At 33.6% G+C, this 13,767-nt stretch overlaps 2 protein-coding genes across 3 annotated transcripts; one reads left to right on the plus strand and one right to left on the minus strand.

Moving 5' to 3' along the window:
• Window positions 1-1,013: 1,013 nt before the first annotated feature.
• LOC21397140 lies at window positions 1,014-5,691 on the plus strand. Its single transcript, XM_024163784.1, has 8 exons — window positions 1,014-1,038; window positions 1,474-1,570; window positions 1,680-1,746; window positions 3,023-3,121; window positions 3,772-3,861; window positions 4,057-4,211; window positions 5,345-5,446; window positions 5,544-5,691. The coding sequence occupies exons 1-8, from the start codon at window positions 1,014-1,016 to the stop codon at window positions 5,689-5,691; spliced, it is 783 nt and encodes a 260-aa protein (XP_024019552.1).
• A 4,082-nt stretch (window positions 5,692-9,773) lies between these two features.
• LOC21397141 (coiled-coil domain-containing protein 12) lies at window positions 9,774-13,567 on the minus strand. Of its 2 annotated transcripts, none has more exons than XM_010095247.2 (5): window positions 13,439-13,562; window positions 13,073-13,237; window positions 11,886-12,018; window positions 11,637-11,751; window positions 9,774-10,153 (listed from the first exon to the last, which is right to left on the minus strand). In XM_010095247.2, exons 2-5 carry the CDS (start codon window positions 13,228-13,230, stop codon window positions 10,098-10,100), a joined length of 462 nt encoding a protein of 153 aa, XP_010093549.1. In that variant the 5' UTR covers window positions 13,231-13,237; window positions 13,439-13,562; the 3' UTR covers window positions 9,774-10,097. The 2 variants fall into 2 exon arrangements, with proteins under 2 accessions (XP_010093549.1, XP_024019545.1); XM_024163777.1 differs by lacking the exon at window positions 9,774-10,153 and adding an exon at window positions 11,106-11,299 and having other exon boundaries at window positions 13,439-13,567.
• Window positions 13,568-13,767: the final 200 nt, after the last annotated feature.

Genomic DNA, 13,767 nt, shown 5'->3' on the forward strand with positions numbered 1-13,767 from the left:
GATCAGTTTGGTTTGTTTTTTTTTTGTTAAATTTATTTGACAGACTTGACATCTTTGGCTTGTTTTTTCCACAGGACTCCAGTATCAAACTCGAGAGTTCGGGAATGAATGAACTCAAGGAGTTCGGGAATGTATGAATGATAGAGGGCTCCAGTACCAAACTCAAGATTTATTCATGAATGAATGAATGAAATGAATGGATGAATGAAATGAATGGATGAATGAAATGAATGGATGAATGAATGAATGAAATGAATGGATGAATGAATTAATGAATGAATGAACGATCAGTTTGACTTGTTTTTTCTGTTACATTTATTTGACAGACTTGACATCTTTGGCTTGTTTTTTCTGCAGGGCTCCAGTATCAAACTCGAGAGTCGGGAATGAGTAAATGAATGAATGAATAAATGAACTCGAGGAGTTTAGGAATGAATGAATAGCTGATGGCTCCAGTATCAAACTCGAGGGTTCGCGAATGAATGGATGAATGAATGAATGAATGAGTAGTTTGGCTTGTTTTTTCTGTTGGATTTATTTGACAGACTTGACATCTTTGGCTTGTTTTTTCCACAGGGCTCCAGTATCAAACTCGAGAGTTCGGGAATGAATGAATAAATGAATGAAACTCGAGAGTTCGGGAATGAATGAATGAATTAATGAATGAATGAATGGATGGATGATCAATTTGACTTGTTTTTTCTGTTAGATTTATTTGACAGATTTGACATCTTTGGCTTGTTTTTTCCACAGGGTTCCAGTATCAAACTCAAGAGTTCGGGAATGAATGAATGAATGAATGAACTCGAGGAGTTCGGGAATGAATGAATGGCGGAGGGCTCCAGTATCAAACTCGATAGTTCGGGAATGAATGAATGAATGAAATGACTGAATGAATGAATGAATGAATGATCAGTGTGGGTTGTTTTTTCTGTTAGATTTATTTGACAGACTTGACATCTTTGGCTTGTTTTTTCCACAGGGCTCCAGTATCAAAACTCGAGTGTTCGGGAATGAATGCAGTTTTTTGGCTTGAAAGTAATTTCTTGAATCATTCTAGATAGATACATATGGAAATTTACGTATATAACGCAGTTTATCTTCAATAAAACTATTGTTTCGCTTTTCAAAGATAAGGTAGCAAGGATACTACATAATTGCTTGTATGGTTATAGTGCTTGCTACCTTGTATTTTTAATAATGGTATTTGACGTGGTTAGTCAAGAATTATATATCAACAAACTATCATTTTGAATGGTGACATAATAGTTGAAGCCAAAGGAAAATAAAACCTTGAGGGATTTACTATGGCAATTACAAACTTTTTCTGATTGAGTGATCACTTTATGCTATTGGTCACTGTTGAGCTTAACTAATTTGCTTTTGTGCTTAGATCTTCATTTCTTTGAACACCATGTCTTCTTTTGTTTTTTATCCTACGACACATGCTCTAAACTTGTCCTTTTGCAACAGAGAACAAACGAGCATCCATTGATATTTTCTTGAAAGCGGCAGGATACCTGGATTGTGCTGTACGTCATGTACTTCCACAGTTGCCTTCTGAACTAAGGTTTGTTTAGATGGAAAACCTTCACAGTTACTACTGATTTGGTGTTATGTTTTCATTCTTTCATTCTTTGCACTATTACTCTGAATTTCTGAGCATGGCTTGATTGTAGGAGAAACCTACCAGTAGACTTAGCAGAAGGAGTTCTTCGAGCGCTTTGCTTACAAGCATTAGGACAGGTAGTAACCTTCTCTGGCAAGACTCAGCTAATGAAAGCTCCGTTTCTTTTTATGACCAGTTCATCTCCTGATGAAGGATCTTTAATAGTCGAAAGTGATATGCATATTTGCAAGATAAGACTAGTTTTTTCAAAGGAAAAGAAGCAAAGAAGCGTGGATTCTTTTTGAGGTCTTTTTTAATTATATATAGCAAGAGGAGCTAATTAGTGAACAATCTTAACAACGAACAGAAAAGACTTTAACATTGATACATTACTAATATGTATAAATATATGTTTTTCCCCCTCTTTTGGTGAATCGTAATAAGTTTAATCTCTTGAAGAACAAGCAGGTATTCGTATTTTCCAACTACAATCACGTTCCACTTATTTCTCCAAATGTTTAAAATTGGAGTTCAACGGGAAGCATATGGCTGATTGTTTTTGAAATCTTACAGAAATTTAAAAACTGCAAGGTCTTACTTGATCTCGCTGTAAGAAATTACTTCATTGATGTCTCAGAGATGCCCAGTGCCTGTTTTATATTAGTCTTTACTAGATTAAGATAATGTTGGTAGTTTAGTTTCCACAGGAAGAGGAAGAGAGGAAGGGAAGGTTATGCTCATGGTTGTCTTGTCTATAAATAATTTGAATTTATAGGTTTGCCACTGTAGGTGTGGGCGTATACTTGCTGTTTTAAAAATGCTTATTTTTGGGATATTTCTAGAATGAAAACTAGATTCAGCTTAAGAACATTTATGAAAGGCCAAATAAAACGAGAAATATCATTATATACATCGTATACTTAACATCGTGTTAAACCATCATTAGAGGTTCATGGTTTAGGCCATAGTGCTTTAAAGGTTTCTTTGTTTTGTAAATACTTATCAAAGCAATAGTTCTATTAGACTTAAAATTGATGAACATAGAACATTTGAAAGGCCAATACAAATTAGCAATGTCTGATGATTACTTGTGCGTTCTTAAGAACCTTTTGCTCTTTGATATTTGTTTTCCTTTCCCTTGCATATTGGAGTTTTGATTTCTTCTTCATATGTTCGTAGTGTTATTAGTAGTAAAACAATTAATGATTTTGCTTTTTATGCTTTAGATATGTGTGCTAGTTCCACCGTTTCTATTTAGCGAGATCAAGAATTATTTTCCTATTTGTGGTATACCCCAAAGCAACTGTCTCTCGTATTGTGTAACAATTATATAGGGCCAAGCTGGAGTCCAGCATATTTGTGGATTTTTTTTTATAATAATTATGTATGAATTTTATTCTTAATCTGTCACAGGGTGTTGATATTCAACTTGGAATGGCAATTGATAGCACAAAAGCCACTCTTGCAGTGAAACGAAGGCTTGCATGTGAGATGGTCAAATATTGGCAGCAGGTATGGATGTTTCCAACTAATATGTAAGAGTTTCATATGAAAATGTTTTCACATCACACTAGCGTGTAAAGAATTATTGACAAAGCCTCAATGTTTTGTGGAATGTAAAGATAATGATATAGTTCTTAGAGGGTGTTTCTAGGATTAAAAACAAATGTTTAATGGCTTTAGTTTATGCAGTAAAGATTTCTTATTCCAATGGTGGATGCCTTTAGTTTATGCTATAAAGAGTATGGAATAGAAATAAAAAATGTGAGATCAAAATGGAGGCTTGAATATTTCAAGTAACTAGTTTTTCATCAAGAGCCCGTTTTAAGATCCTATGCTTCACCCTTTCCAGAAAAAAAAAAAAGGAAATGACTATTTTTCCCTAACATAGGCTCTACTTTGTTATAAAATTCATCGTGCTTGGTAATGTTCATTCTTTTCCTTGTTGTATGGATTAGAATTGTTGTTCATGGTTTCTGATATGTCTAGTTGTTGGCCTCAAGTGAAAAGGTTTTGCTTGTTCTATATCTGCAACTTATTAGTTTGATTTCTGCACTGCAGTGAATTGTAACTAATATCTTTATGTTACCTACACGAGAACAAGGGACATTTCATGATCCCGAAGCACGTGTTGCTTAAATTGTGGCATTTACTTTGTACAGGCTCAAGATAACATAATGAACCTTCCATTATCAAAGGGTTGGGGAGAAAAGCATCGTCTTTTTGTGAAGTGGAAATACATCGAAGCAAAGGTGTGTGATATATTCTACATTTTGTGTTTCATTACTACATATTGATCTTCTCGCATATGCCATTTTCTTCAGATTCTTCATCTCGTTCTTATCATTAACTTTGATATCTATTGACAACATAGAAATTCTTTTGTAGTTGCATGCAATTGGACAAGACTCTAATCTGTTTGCACTTTTTTCCATCGACTTAACCAGGCTGGAGCATATTATTATCATGGATTAATCCTTGATGAGGGAAACACAGAAAAATCTCATGGAATGGCTGTAGCTGCTCTGCAAGCAGCAGATGAGTATTTCAAAGAAAGTAAAAGGGCATGCGAAGCATTTAATGCAGCTCCTCCCTTGTCAAGGTGCGTTGTCCCCCACCACCCCCACAAATCCCCTGGTCTCTCTCTCTCTCTTTCTCATAGACACACACACACTCTCATCTGTGCTTGTAGATGGATAATCTGTCTGTTTGAATTGACACGTGATCTAAGTTAACAGTTACTAGAGCAGCAAAGTTCATGCTTAATCTTTAGGATATAGTGTTGACAATTCATACTAAAGATGCAAATGATAGACTTATAAATTGTGAAGCTTGGGGTAAGCAATGCTTCTTGACCATCGAAAAAGTTATTCTGAGAAATCAGCTCCCCTAATCTAAATTTTTCAGTCAATTGACTCGCCTCTATATAATTTCACGTCCCTTTTTCAATCTACTAGCTGCCCTTAAGATGCATGATTTTTAAATCTTCAAACTTGCAACTGTAACTTTTGAAGTTTCCTTCTTTATGGAGGAGAAGATTTTTTTTATTGGGTTTTTTATTGGATATGGTAAGAAAGTCGCACTATGTTGCCGGATGCAGTAGTGTGTGCATATCTACTTGGGGATTGGAGCTATGGTTGCCAGACTTGGAATGTAGGCGTGGTGTTTTTCCTGCACCAACATTTCATATGAGTGGTCTGTTTGCTTTCCAGAAATTGATGTGAGGCCTCCATCATCTGTAACCTGTATATAGAGCGATTGTTTGGCTGATCTGTTATTGCAATCAACTTGGACACCAAGTATAAGTCCTATGAATACATAATGATATTGTTTTTAAGAGGCTGTATATTGCTTTTGTGTTTGTGGAAAATCAGAGAATAATTCTTCTTATTCACTTGTACAAAGGCACGGTTACATATATATATATATACACACACACTTAGGGTATCAATACATTTTAGGAGGTTGACCATTCTAGAATCAGGAAACTAACACATAAGGAAACTAACAGAAAAATTACAGCCTACTTTCCTATATTAGGAAAATTGGTATCTGCCTATTATTGATACAAATATTCTCATTCTATCTATGGGATATGAAATCCCGGATTTCCAACAGTGTTCATACTAAATTGTACGTGAAGGGTCACTTATCTCAGAGCTTGCATTTATTGTTTCAAGACTGAACTTGGTTCAATATCTAGTAAGGAAACTAATGTCTTTTAGTTTGATGCAGAAATCCGCCACTTTGGGGAACCATGAAGTATCTATCTGAGAAAATTCCAAAAGATACTTCAAGCAAAGTACGGATAAACCGGGACCTTTACTCTCATGAAAAGTAAGTCTTGCTTGGTTAGAAATGGTTTCTATTGATCAATGAAAATAACCCCGACAGTGATGTAATTTACCCACGGTTATGAAAATCTTGACCGCAGAATCATGGAGACAGCACCAACACTGCCCGACTTTGCGTTGGCCTTGAAACCGGATGAGTACCAACTTCCTCCAGTAGACGCCTCTTGGAATCAAGAGCATACCAAGGGACAGACTGGCTTCAACCAGCTCAGGAATGATAAAAGATGAGACATACTAGATACATTTTGAGACTACAGAATTACAAAGACCAATCTAAAGTTTGGATGGTCATTCAAAACAGGATGAAATGTTCATCGACTCTCAGAAGGTTTCTGTTCCCTTTCGACCCTTTTTTTCTCCACTCTTTTCCTTATAATAATTCATTTTTTAGCTCTCTTCCCTTTTTCCTTGAGATTTTATAATGTACCCCTTAGCTTTGTAAAAGTTTCTGTTGTGTGTAATTGTAAATTGGCTTCTGTTGATGGGGGGGAAAACGATTTTTTTGCCGATTCTTAATAATGTGCATTCATTTTTGGTTTACCATTAAAATAAATACCTTTTTTCTTTTTTCATGAAGTGCCAGTAGTACATGTGCTATTTTTTCTCTTAGCTTTTATTTGGCAAGTTGTTGTAAGTTTTCAATGAAATTTTTAATACTGCCCTATACAAATTCATGATTTATTCGAAAAAAATTACCAATTGATAAGATCAGATAAATTTTCTTTGTTGGTGCTGATTCCACTAGAGTTAATACATCAGAGCTCTGTACCCAGTACAGTAATCTATTGATATGACCCGTTCTACTATTATCCTTCCATAGCTTCCTACCAAGGAAGCAATTTTTTTTCTGGGGCGTTTCGTTGCTCCCGTTTCAACAATTCTTTTTTTTTTTATTTAAAAAAAAAAATTTTCTCCTTTTTTTTTTTCTCTTCTTTCTTTTGTTTGACATTCTTATCTTTTTTGTCCTTCTATACATTTTTCTTTTTTTTGTCTTCCTCTTTCTTTTTTCATTCATATCATTTTTATCTTATTATACATTTTTCTTTAATTTCTCTAAATGAGATCTTAATAAATATGTTTTTTATTTTTACTACAAAATTTGGCACGTGTATGTGTACGGGTTCAACTAGTGTAATTGGTTCTTATTTCGTACATGAATTAGGATTAATTTTATGAATGCCCATTGGAGTATGCATTTTAGTTCAACACATTCGTGAACTTTAGAAAACGGTTTGTATCATCCTTTGAACTATATAAAATCGTTACACCCTTTCCGTCTATAATACAAATGAAAAGATGATAAATGATGTGACACTAATTGTAATTTCATAAATGTTTCATGAATTATTTATTGATTTTATGTCAATTTGACATTCAAACTATTGATTTTATGTCCCTCGATTTTTAAAATCAATAATGTGAGGACATTTATGAAATTACATAGTTCAAGTAGTTTTTGAACAATTTTATATAATTTAGGGAGAAATGAATCATTTTCAAAAGTTGGAGGCCATATTAAAATAGCGTTCACAATTGCATTTTTAAAAGAATTAATTAGAAAAACTTTCCACAACTATAAGTCTTGTAACATCTTGTCTCTCGACTTTCAAAATTTAACATTTGTGTCCTTTGAAAAACTAAACTTAATAAAATGCTCCTTTCGTAAGGATTTTAAATGAAAATAATAGTGTCATGCAAGTAGTAATGATTTCTAAGCATTTGGTGTACAATTACTATTCTACACAATCACCTATTCTTGTACTTCTCTTTAAAAATAAAAAAAAAATAAAAAAATAAAAAAAAAACTCAAGATTCTTTGTACTCAAAATTAATCAAATATCAAACACGATCTAACTGAAAAAAATTTATTATGCCTCAAACTTAAAGAGGGATATACAACATGAATTAGAATTGAGAATTGAGAAAATTACTGAACTTATTTTAAAATACATGGATCTGGATTTTCATTCTTTACTTATTATTAATACCCTTTTGACTAATATAGTTATTTGACTAAAAAAGATATTAATCAAAAGTAGTAGTTAAAATCTAGACTTGTACACTCTAAAAAGTATTTATCTTTTTTCTCTATTGAAATTAATTTTATAAATGCCCATTAGATTATGTATGCTAATTCAATATACCCTCAAATTTTGGTTTGTTTTATCCCTTAAACTATATAAAATTGTTAACAAGATCCCATATCCCATGAACTATTAATTTTTTGTCAACTTTCCACCAAGACTATTAATTTTATGTTAACTTATCTTTCAATTTTTAAAATCACTAATTCAGAAACATTTATGAAATTACATAATTTAAGAGTGTTTTAAACAATTTTTATAATTTAGCGGGCAAAAATGTTGAACGGCTCTGCAGACTTGCCGCTTATCAAACACATGGGGTAGCCCCATGCCCCTGTTGGACCTACATGGGCCCACGCCATGTGTCTGAGGAGTTGCGGACAATGCTCTTTAAACTTTAAGGAGAGAATGAATCATTTTCAAAATTTTAAGAGCTTATAAAAATAGAATTCACAGTTTAAGGAGCATTTATGACGTTGACATTATCCAGAAATTTAATACGTCGCACTATTTATTTAACAACCCATCTCCACTAGTTTTAAAATTATATGCAATATTTTCTTTTTATCTCCTTTGCAATCTTGGAGTAAAATTCCCAAGTGAAAAAAAGGCAAAACTATGCTGTCATCCTCTTGTTTTACTTCTCTTATCAGAAAATTATTGAAGGTATTCTTAAAGTGTACGAGTATAAATTTATACCTTTTATTTTTATTTAATATAATTATTTGACTAATTCTGCACTTATACATTTTAAAAGATATTTATCTTATTTTCCCTTTACTTAAATTACAAGGGATTTTTTATTTTATTTTTTTGGCTAAATACAGAGAGAGCTTCTTGATCAAATTTGATATTTTATGTTAGCATTCCATAATTTTAATTTCACAAAAGTATCTGCTAAATCATGGTTGTTGATCTGAAATTTTTGAATCAAACTCTGAATGCGTGATTAGCGTTGCTTCGGCAAGATACTGGCTACTTCACTGTTCGAGATCAAGCTCCATGCTATTATTTCACTATTCGAAGATATCGTCTTATTTCTTGGCTGTGAGTTTTGGTTTGAAACGTACCAAAAAAAAAAAAAAAAAAAAGGGTATTAAGACTGAATGGATTTACAAAGGATTAAAAAAAAAAAAAAGAGTTCTTAGAAAACAAAAGAAAAAAAAATCCCGTTACAGGCAAGACAGTGCTAAATTGTTATTAAAATTTGAAACATCAAATTTCAGTAAATTATGGCCTTTTTTATGAGAAAAAGTTTGGAGTGCGCATATGTGAGAGAGTTATCCGTTTGGGTGTGAACAGTGGAGGCACCATACGCTTAGAAGTTAGAAATGATTACATTGAGTGATAACTGCTTACACCAACAATTTAATTATTGTAGGCTAAAGTGACAGAATTACAATCTATTTAGCAATTAAAAAAAAAAAAGCAAAAGAAAAAAAGAATTTCATTTGCAATCTCGTTAGTGTCATATGCTAACTTCAATGTGGGTTTGTGTCATTTGCAGAGGAGTGTTGCCAGATTAAATCTAAGTTGGCCGTGAGGTGTTTTCAGGCTCGTCAGTCTTCGTCTCAATCTACCTTATGGAAGTTTTAGTTTGCTCGAGGAGTGAAGTCATCTTATGGTGTCTGCGTTGAACTTTGTCGCCATTGTCGATGCGCGTTTGCCAACCACTCGTTTCTGTCGTTTTCTTTTGCTCATGTTAAGGTTCTCACTCTACTATTTTGAGGCTCCTAATTTTTTTAATATTTTATTTTTAATAACGGTGGTGGTTTTTACCTCGATTAATTTGTGTTATTGTTTCATTTGTTTAGTGTTTCCTAGTTTTTTTTTTGGGGTAGATTTTTTTGAGGGGCTTTTTGTGTAGCCTTAATGCTATGAATTTCTCGACATTAGTTGATCAGACTTCTTTTATCAATTGTAGAGCATATGTTAAAAAGCCATGTATGTACTAGGCTTTTTGTGTACATTTTGTTCACCATTTGTCGAGGGATATACGTTATTTTTCCTAGAGCTTCATTCAAGTTTACTAATATTACATGTAATCTATCGATGCCATGTTTCCCGTAGTAAAGATTTTGTCACAATGGTACTTGTATTGCCTTTTCGTGCTTTGGAATATATTTCCATTTAAAAAATCCAATCACTAACTAAATTTGAAATAGGTAAAAAATCCATTATTTCAAACTTTTTCCCCCCTAAATGATCTAAATACCATTGTCGATGTGTATTCAAACAAACATGTTATTACAAACGCTATATCCAAACAATCCAGATTCATTTTTTTTTCCTTTTCAAAAAACGGAAAAGATTAAACTTAAAAGAGTTAATTTTAAAAAAAATGACATGTTCATACTGGGGTCCCACCACCATGGAGATCATGAGAATTACCACCAACTAAGCGATACACATGACACACAACTACACAGCTATTCTAAAAATGACTATGACTAGGTTCTTTCATTACACTTTAGCTTTTTTCAATTTCCTTTTACTTTTTTGTTTGAGGAATGGATCTAGCATCTAGCTCATTCTGGTTGCACGGGTTGACTAGTCTGGTGCATCTTGAGCATCTTCAGCCAATTCTTTCTGTTTTTCTTGTTCCTCTGCAGAAACCACAAATGAATAGTGGGTAAGTCGGCTGCAAATGGAGAGATCCAGACTATGACATTGTCAGCGCAAGGGCGCAGGCGTCGTTTCACAATACTATCAATATCAATAACTTTTCATTAAAATCTATAAGAGAGAAAAAATGGTAAGCTGCATGAGGGCTTGATCCGTGAAAACGTGTTATGACAAGATAAGATAATAAATATACATTGATGGTAAAAAAAAAATGAGATTTTTGTTGTCAAGGGTTGATTATCTATTTAGAATTGGATAATTTGGGAGTTTTGCATGACACTAATGTTCTTTTTTAGTCGCACAGAGGAGCTTTACTTAGTATTATATTGTTTAAATAAAAGAAGCCATGCAAATTTTCATCTCTGACAATTTCATTCGCTTATGTAAAAAGAAAGCAGTGAGTAACATAACAAAACCAAGTAAACCAAATTGGATATCTAGTAGATATATCAAGATGTTGATAGCCAACAACATATTCTCAACAATGTAAATCCTTGCTTCACAAAAACGATGGATCTTGTCTTTCATTTCGGCCTACCCTTGACCAAGGAAAAAAGCTTAACAGAAATGAATAATCACCACCCTCAAAGAATGGGATTTCGTTAACAAAATTAGCATACTTCCATAAACTCTTTCAATTCGTTCATTGGCGTGTTGTGCCTCCTAGTTTTTTAGCCCTTTTGATGTACGGAGAGTTTTTCCACATATAAAGGTTCAAGCTTGATTCCCCATTTTTTATAACATGCTACCTCTCATGTACGGAGAGGGATAACAATCATGAAGTACGAAGAACACCAACAAGGAGGATATGGGCAGTCCTCCAACTAAAGCAAGAAGAGAGAAACTATATCAAAAGATTCAATACTTAACCAAATCTGACAAATTGAAATTACAAAAATCTTTGTCATTGGACAACCATATACTTACCAACCCAAAAGCTCAGGCAACATCCCAATGTATATATTTGTATAAATGTCCAAGTGTTTTATTTGCTACTAACCCAAGTTGAAGACGAGAAATTCGCTCACACGAAGAACACAAATCCAGTTTGCCTAAACTTCCTCTCAAATCAAATAATCTAAAAGATAGCAAAAAAGTACATTTCCACATCACTGCAGAAGTTTTCCCTAAATCAAAACCAATAGGCTTATCATCAGAGAAAAACCAGGGTAGGAAAGTAGATTCTTTGAACAATACTCCAAAAATTGAGTGAGAGAACCATGAAAGAAAATATGATCAATCAATTTATCACTAGCTCAACAAGCAGTACAAAAGCAACAGGCCAGAGCCAAGTGCAATCTTTTCTGTTGCTCATGTCACAAGTATTAAGTATTAAAAGTTATATTTTAAAATCACCTTCGAGTCATTTAAATTAATATAGCGTTTTAATAATGTCTGCATCATAGCTATTAAAGGTTGAGCATCCTAGGTGAAAACATTACTAAAAAAACGATAAGCACGTACCCATGAGTTTATAAATTGCCTTCTGAGTTCGTCTTTCCAGCTTATCAAACTTTTTCTGCACATCCCTCCTGAGGTCCCAGTTTGGTTTCTTAGGAGCTATATTTACGAATGGATCCTGAACAATTAACCATATTCAGAGCACATAGAGATGTAGCATAACAGACGCACCTGTTATCACACACGCTTATGCATGTGCACACATGCACACTCACAAGAAAGTCAGGTATTATAATGGCAGAAATTGAGTACCTCTTCCTTCTCTGATGGTGGAGGCATTGCTGCAACAGGGTCTTCGAACTTTGGTAGAACTGGAGGAGCAACCTTTCCCTCTTGAAGATGCTCATCATGAGGAACATAATTTCGAAATTTCATGTTAGGATTCCTGTAACAAATTAACCAGGACAAAGGCAGCTTGTTAGTGTAGCACAAACAAAGGGGGAAAAAAAAAGATAAACACCTTTCTCCATTTGTGCGCATATAATCATTACTCATAAAATGTCTATCAACATTAGCCACGCCTTTAACCTAAGAAGATTTTCCAAATAAAAAAAAAAAAAAAACCTCTAACCAGATTTGTTTCTCACAGGCACACAATATGAAGTGAAGTGAAAGCTACCTGCAAGAGTTAGTGAGTAGCTAAACAGTGAGCATTTCATTTGCTGTAAGATATAGCAAATGATAAATACGCAACACGGGTCATGATATGAACTATTAATACAGAAAATACAAGCAATATCACTAATAAGAGTTAAGGCAAAGAAGTGTTATTAATAAGAGGTAATGCAAGAAATTGATCCTTCACTGTGCTTTAATTCTGAATACGTTCTTTTAACTTACACATGCATTCTTCTTTTCTCTTATGACATACTATTTTGTAAAAGATAACACCCAATAAAAATCCAAGTATGCCAATTGCATGAAATAATTAGTAACACTTTCGTTTTCCCTGCCAAGAGAAGGAATCCTAGCATTTTAGTTTTACAGAACATTTTTGTCCTCATGCTTCAATCTTTGTAATTTCAAGTCCTATAACATAGAAGCTAGTAACTTAAAAAATAAAGGTTACAAAACAGATCTGTTCCTTTATATAATAAGTTCTAAACAAGTCCCTTCTGGTGCTGTGTTCATATACGCACAAAAAAATTCATTTTTTTTCCTTTACTTTTTCTTTCCCGTTCCCTTTTCTTAGAGGCTATTAAATCAATGTTGAGTCAACAATCATCAAGAGGGGCACCACCAATCATCAAGAAACTTGACTTTGAGAAAGAAGGGAGCGTGCTAGCTTACTAATAATATAGGCCTTTTTTCAGCTTCACAAGAATGAAGAAAAGTGGGACAAGCATGACACTATGGGTATATTCACGGATTTAAAAAACAGAGAGCATGCAAATAGGTTATGAAGAAATGGAAACACAAGAAGAGAAGGGTATACTCACGTTTCTTCCCTAGAATCATTGTCATTATTTTTCTTATCCTCAACTTGCACAGAATCCTCATCCGGGGTGTTCAACAGTCCTTGTGCAGCTTTTAGAGCTTTCAGCCTCTCACGACGTGCTGCAACAGCTTGGTCAATTGAATCATCTTCAGTAGCCATCGCTCACCTACTTACAAGAAAAAAAAACATTAGATGACTATGTGGTCAGATACATTAGATGACTATGTGATCAGATACCTAACGCGAAGAATATCTCCTATCTACTATTACGAGGGTATAAGAACATCTCTAAAGTTCTAACAAGATAGTAGCAACATATCATAATTCATAACTAGTATCTAAAACTAGACGATATTAGACACATTACCAAGATGAACTCAGGTCTCCTTTTAAGAGTTGACGGTAGTACGTTTTTAGGTGGTTTAGAGGAAGAATCCTCACTTGACTATGTCTCCTACCTAGTGTGGCCGATTTACAGCAAATAAATCTAATCACAACAATATCAACATTCCAAAAATAGTAAAATAATCAACAAAAAAAATCCCAAATAGCTGAATACACAAACTAATCAAAATAGAAATTTTCACCAATATCAACCAAAAATCACAATAGCAATTTCAATAATTGAACAAATTCCAAAAACATCAATCAAATATCAGCAAATTCCACAATAAAACGAATTTCATAAACTAATTT

The sequence above is a fragment of the Morus notabilis genome, unplaced genomic scaffold, assembly GCF_000414095.1.
Source record: "Morus notabilis unplaced genomic scaffold, ASM41409v2 Scaffold403, whole genome shotgun sequence".
NCBI classification, from domain to species: domain Eukaryota; kingdom Viridiplantae; phylum Streptophyta; class Magnoliopsida; order Rosales; family Moraceae; genus Morus; species Morus notabilis.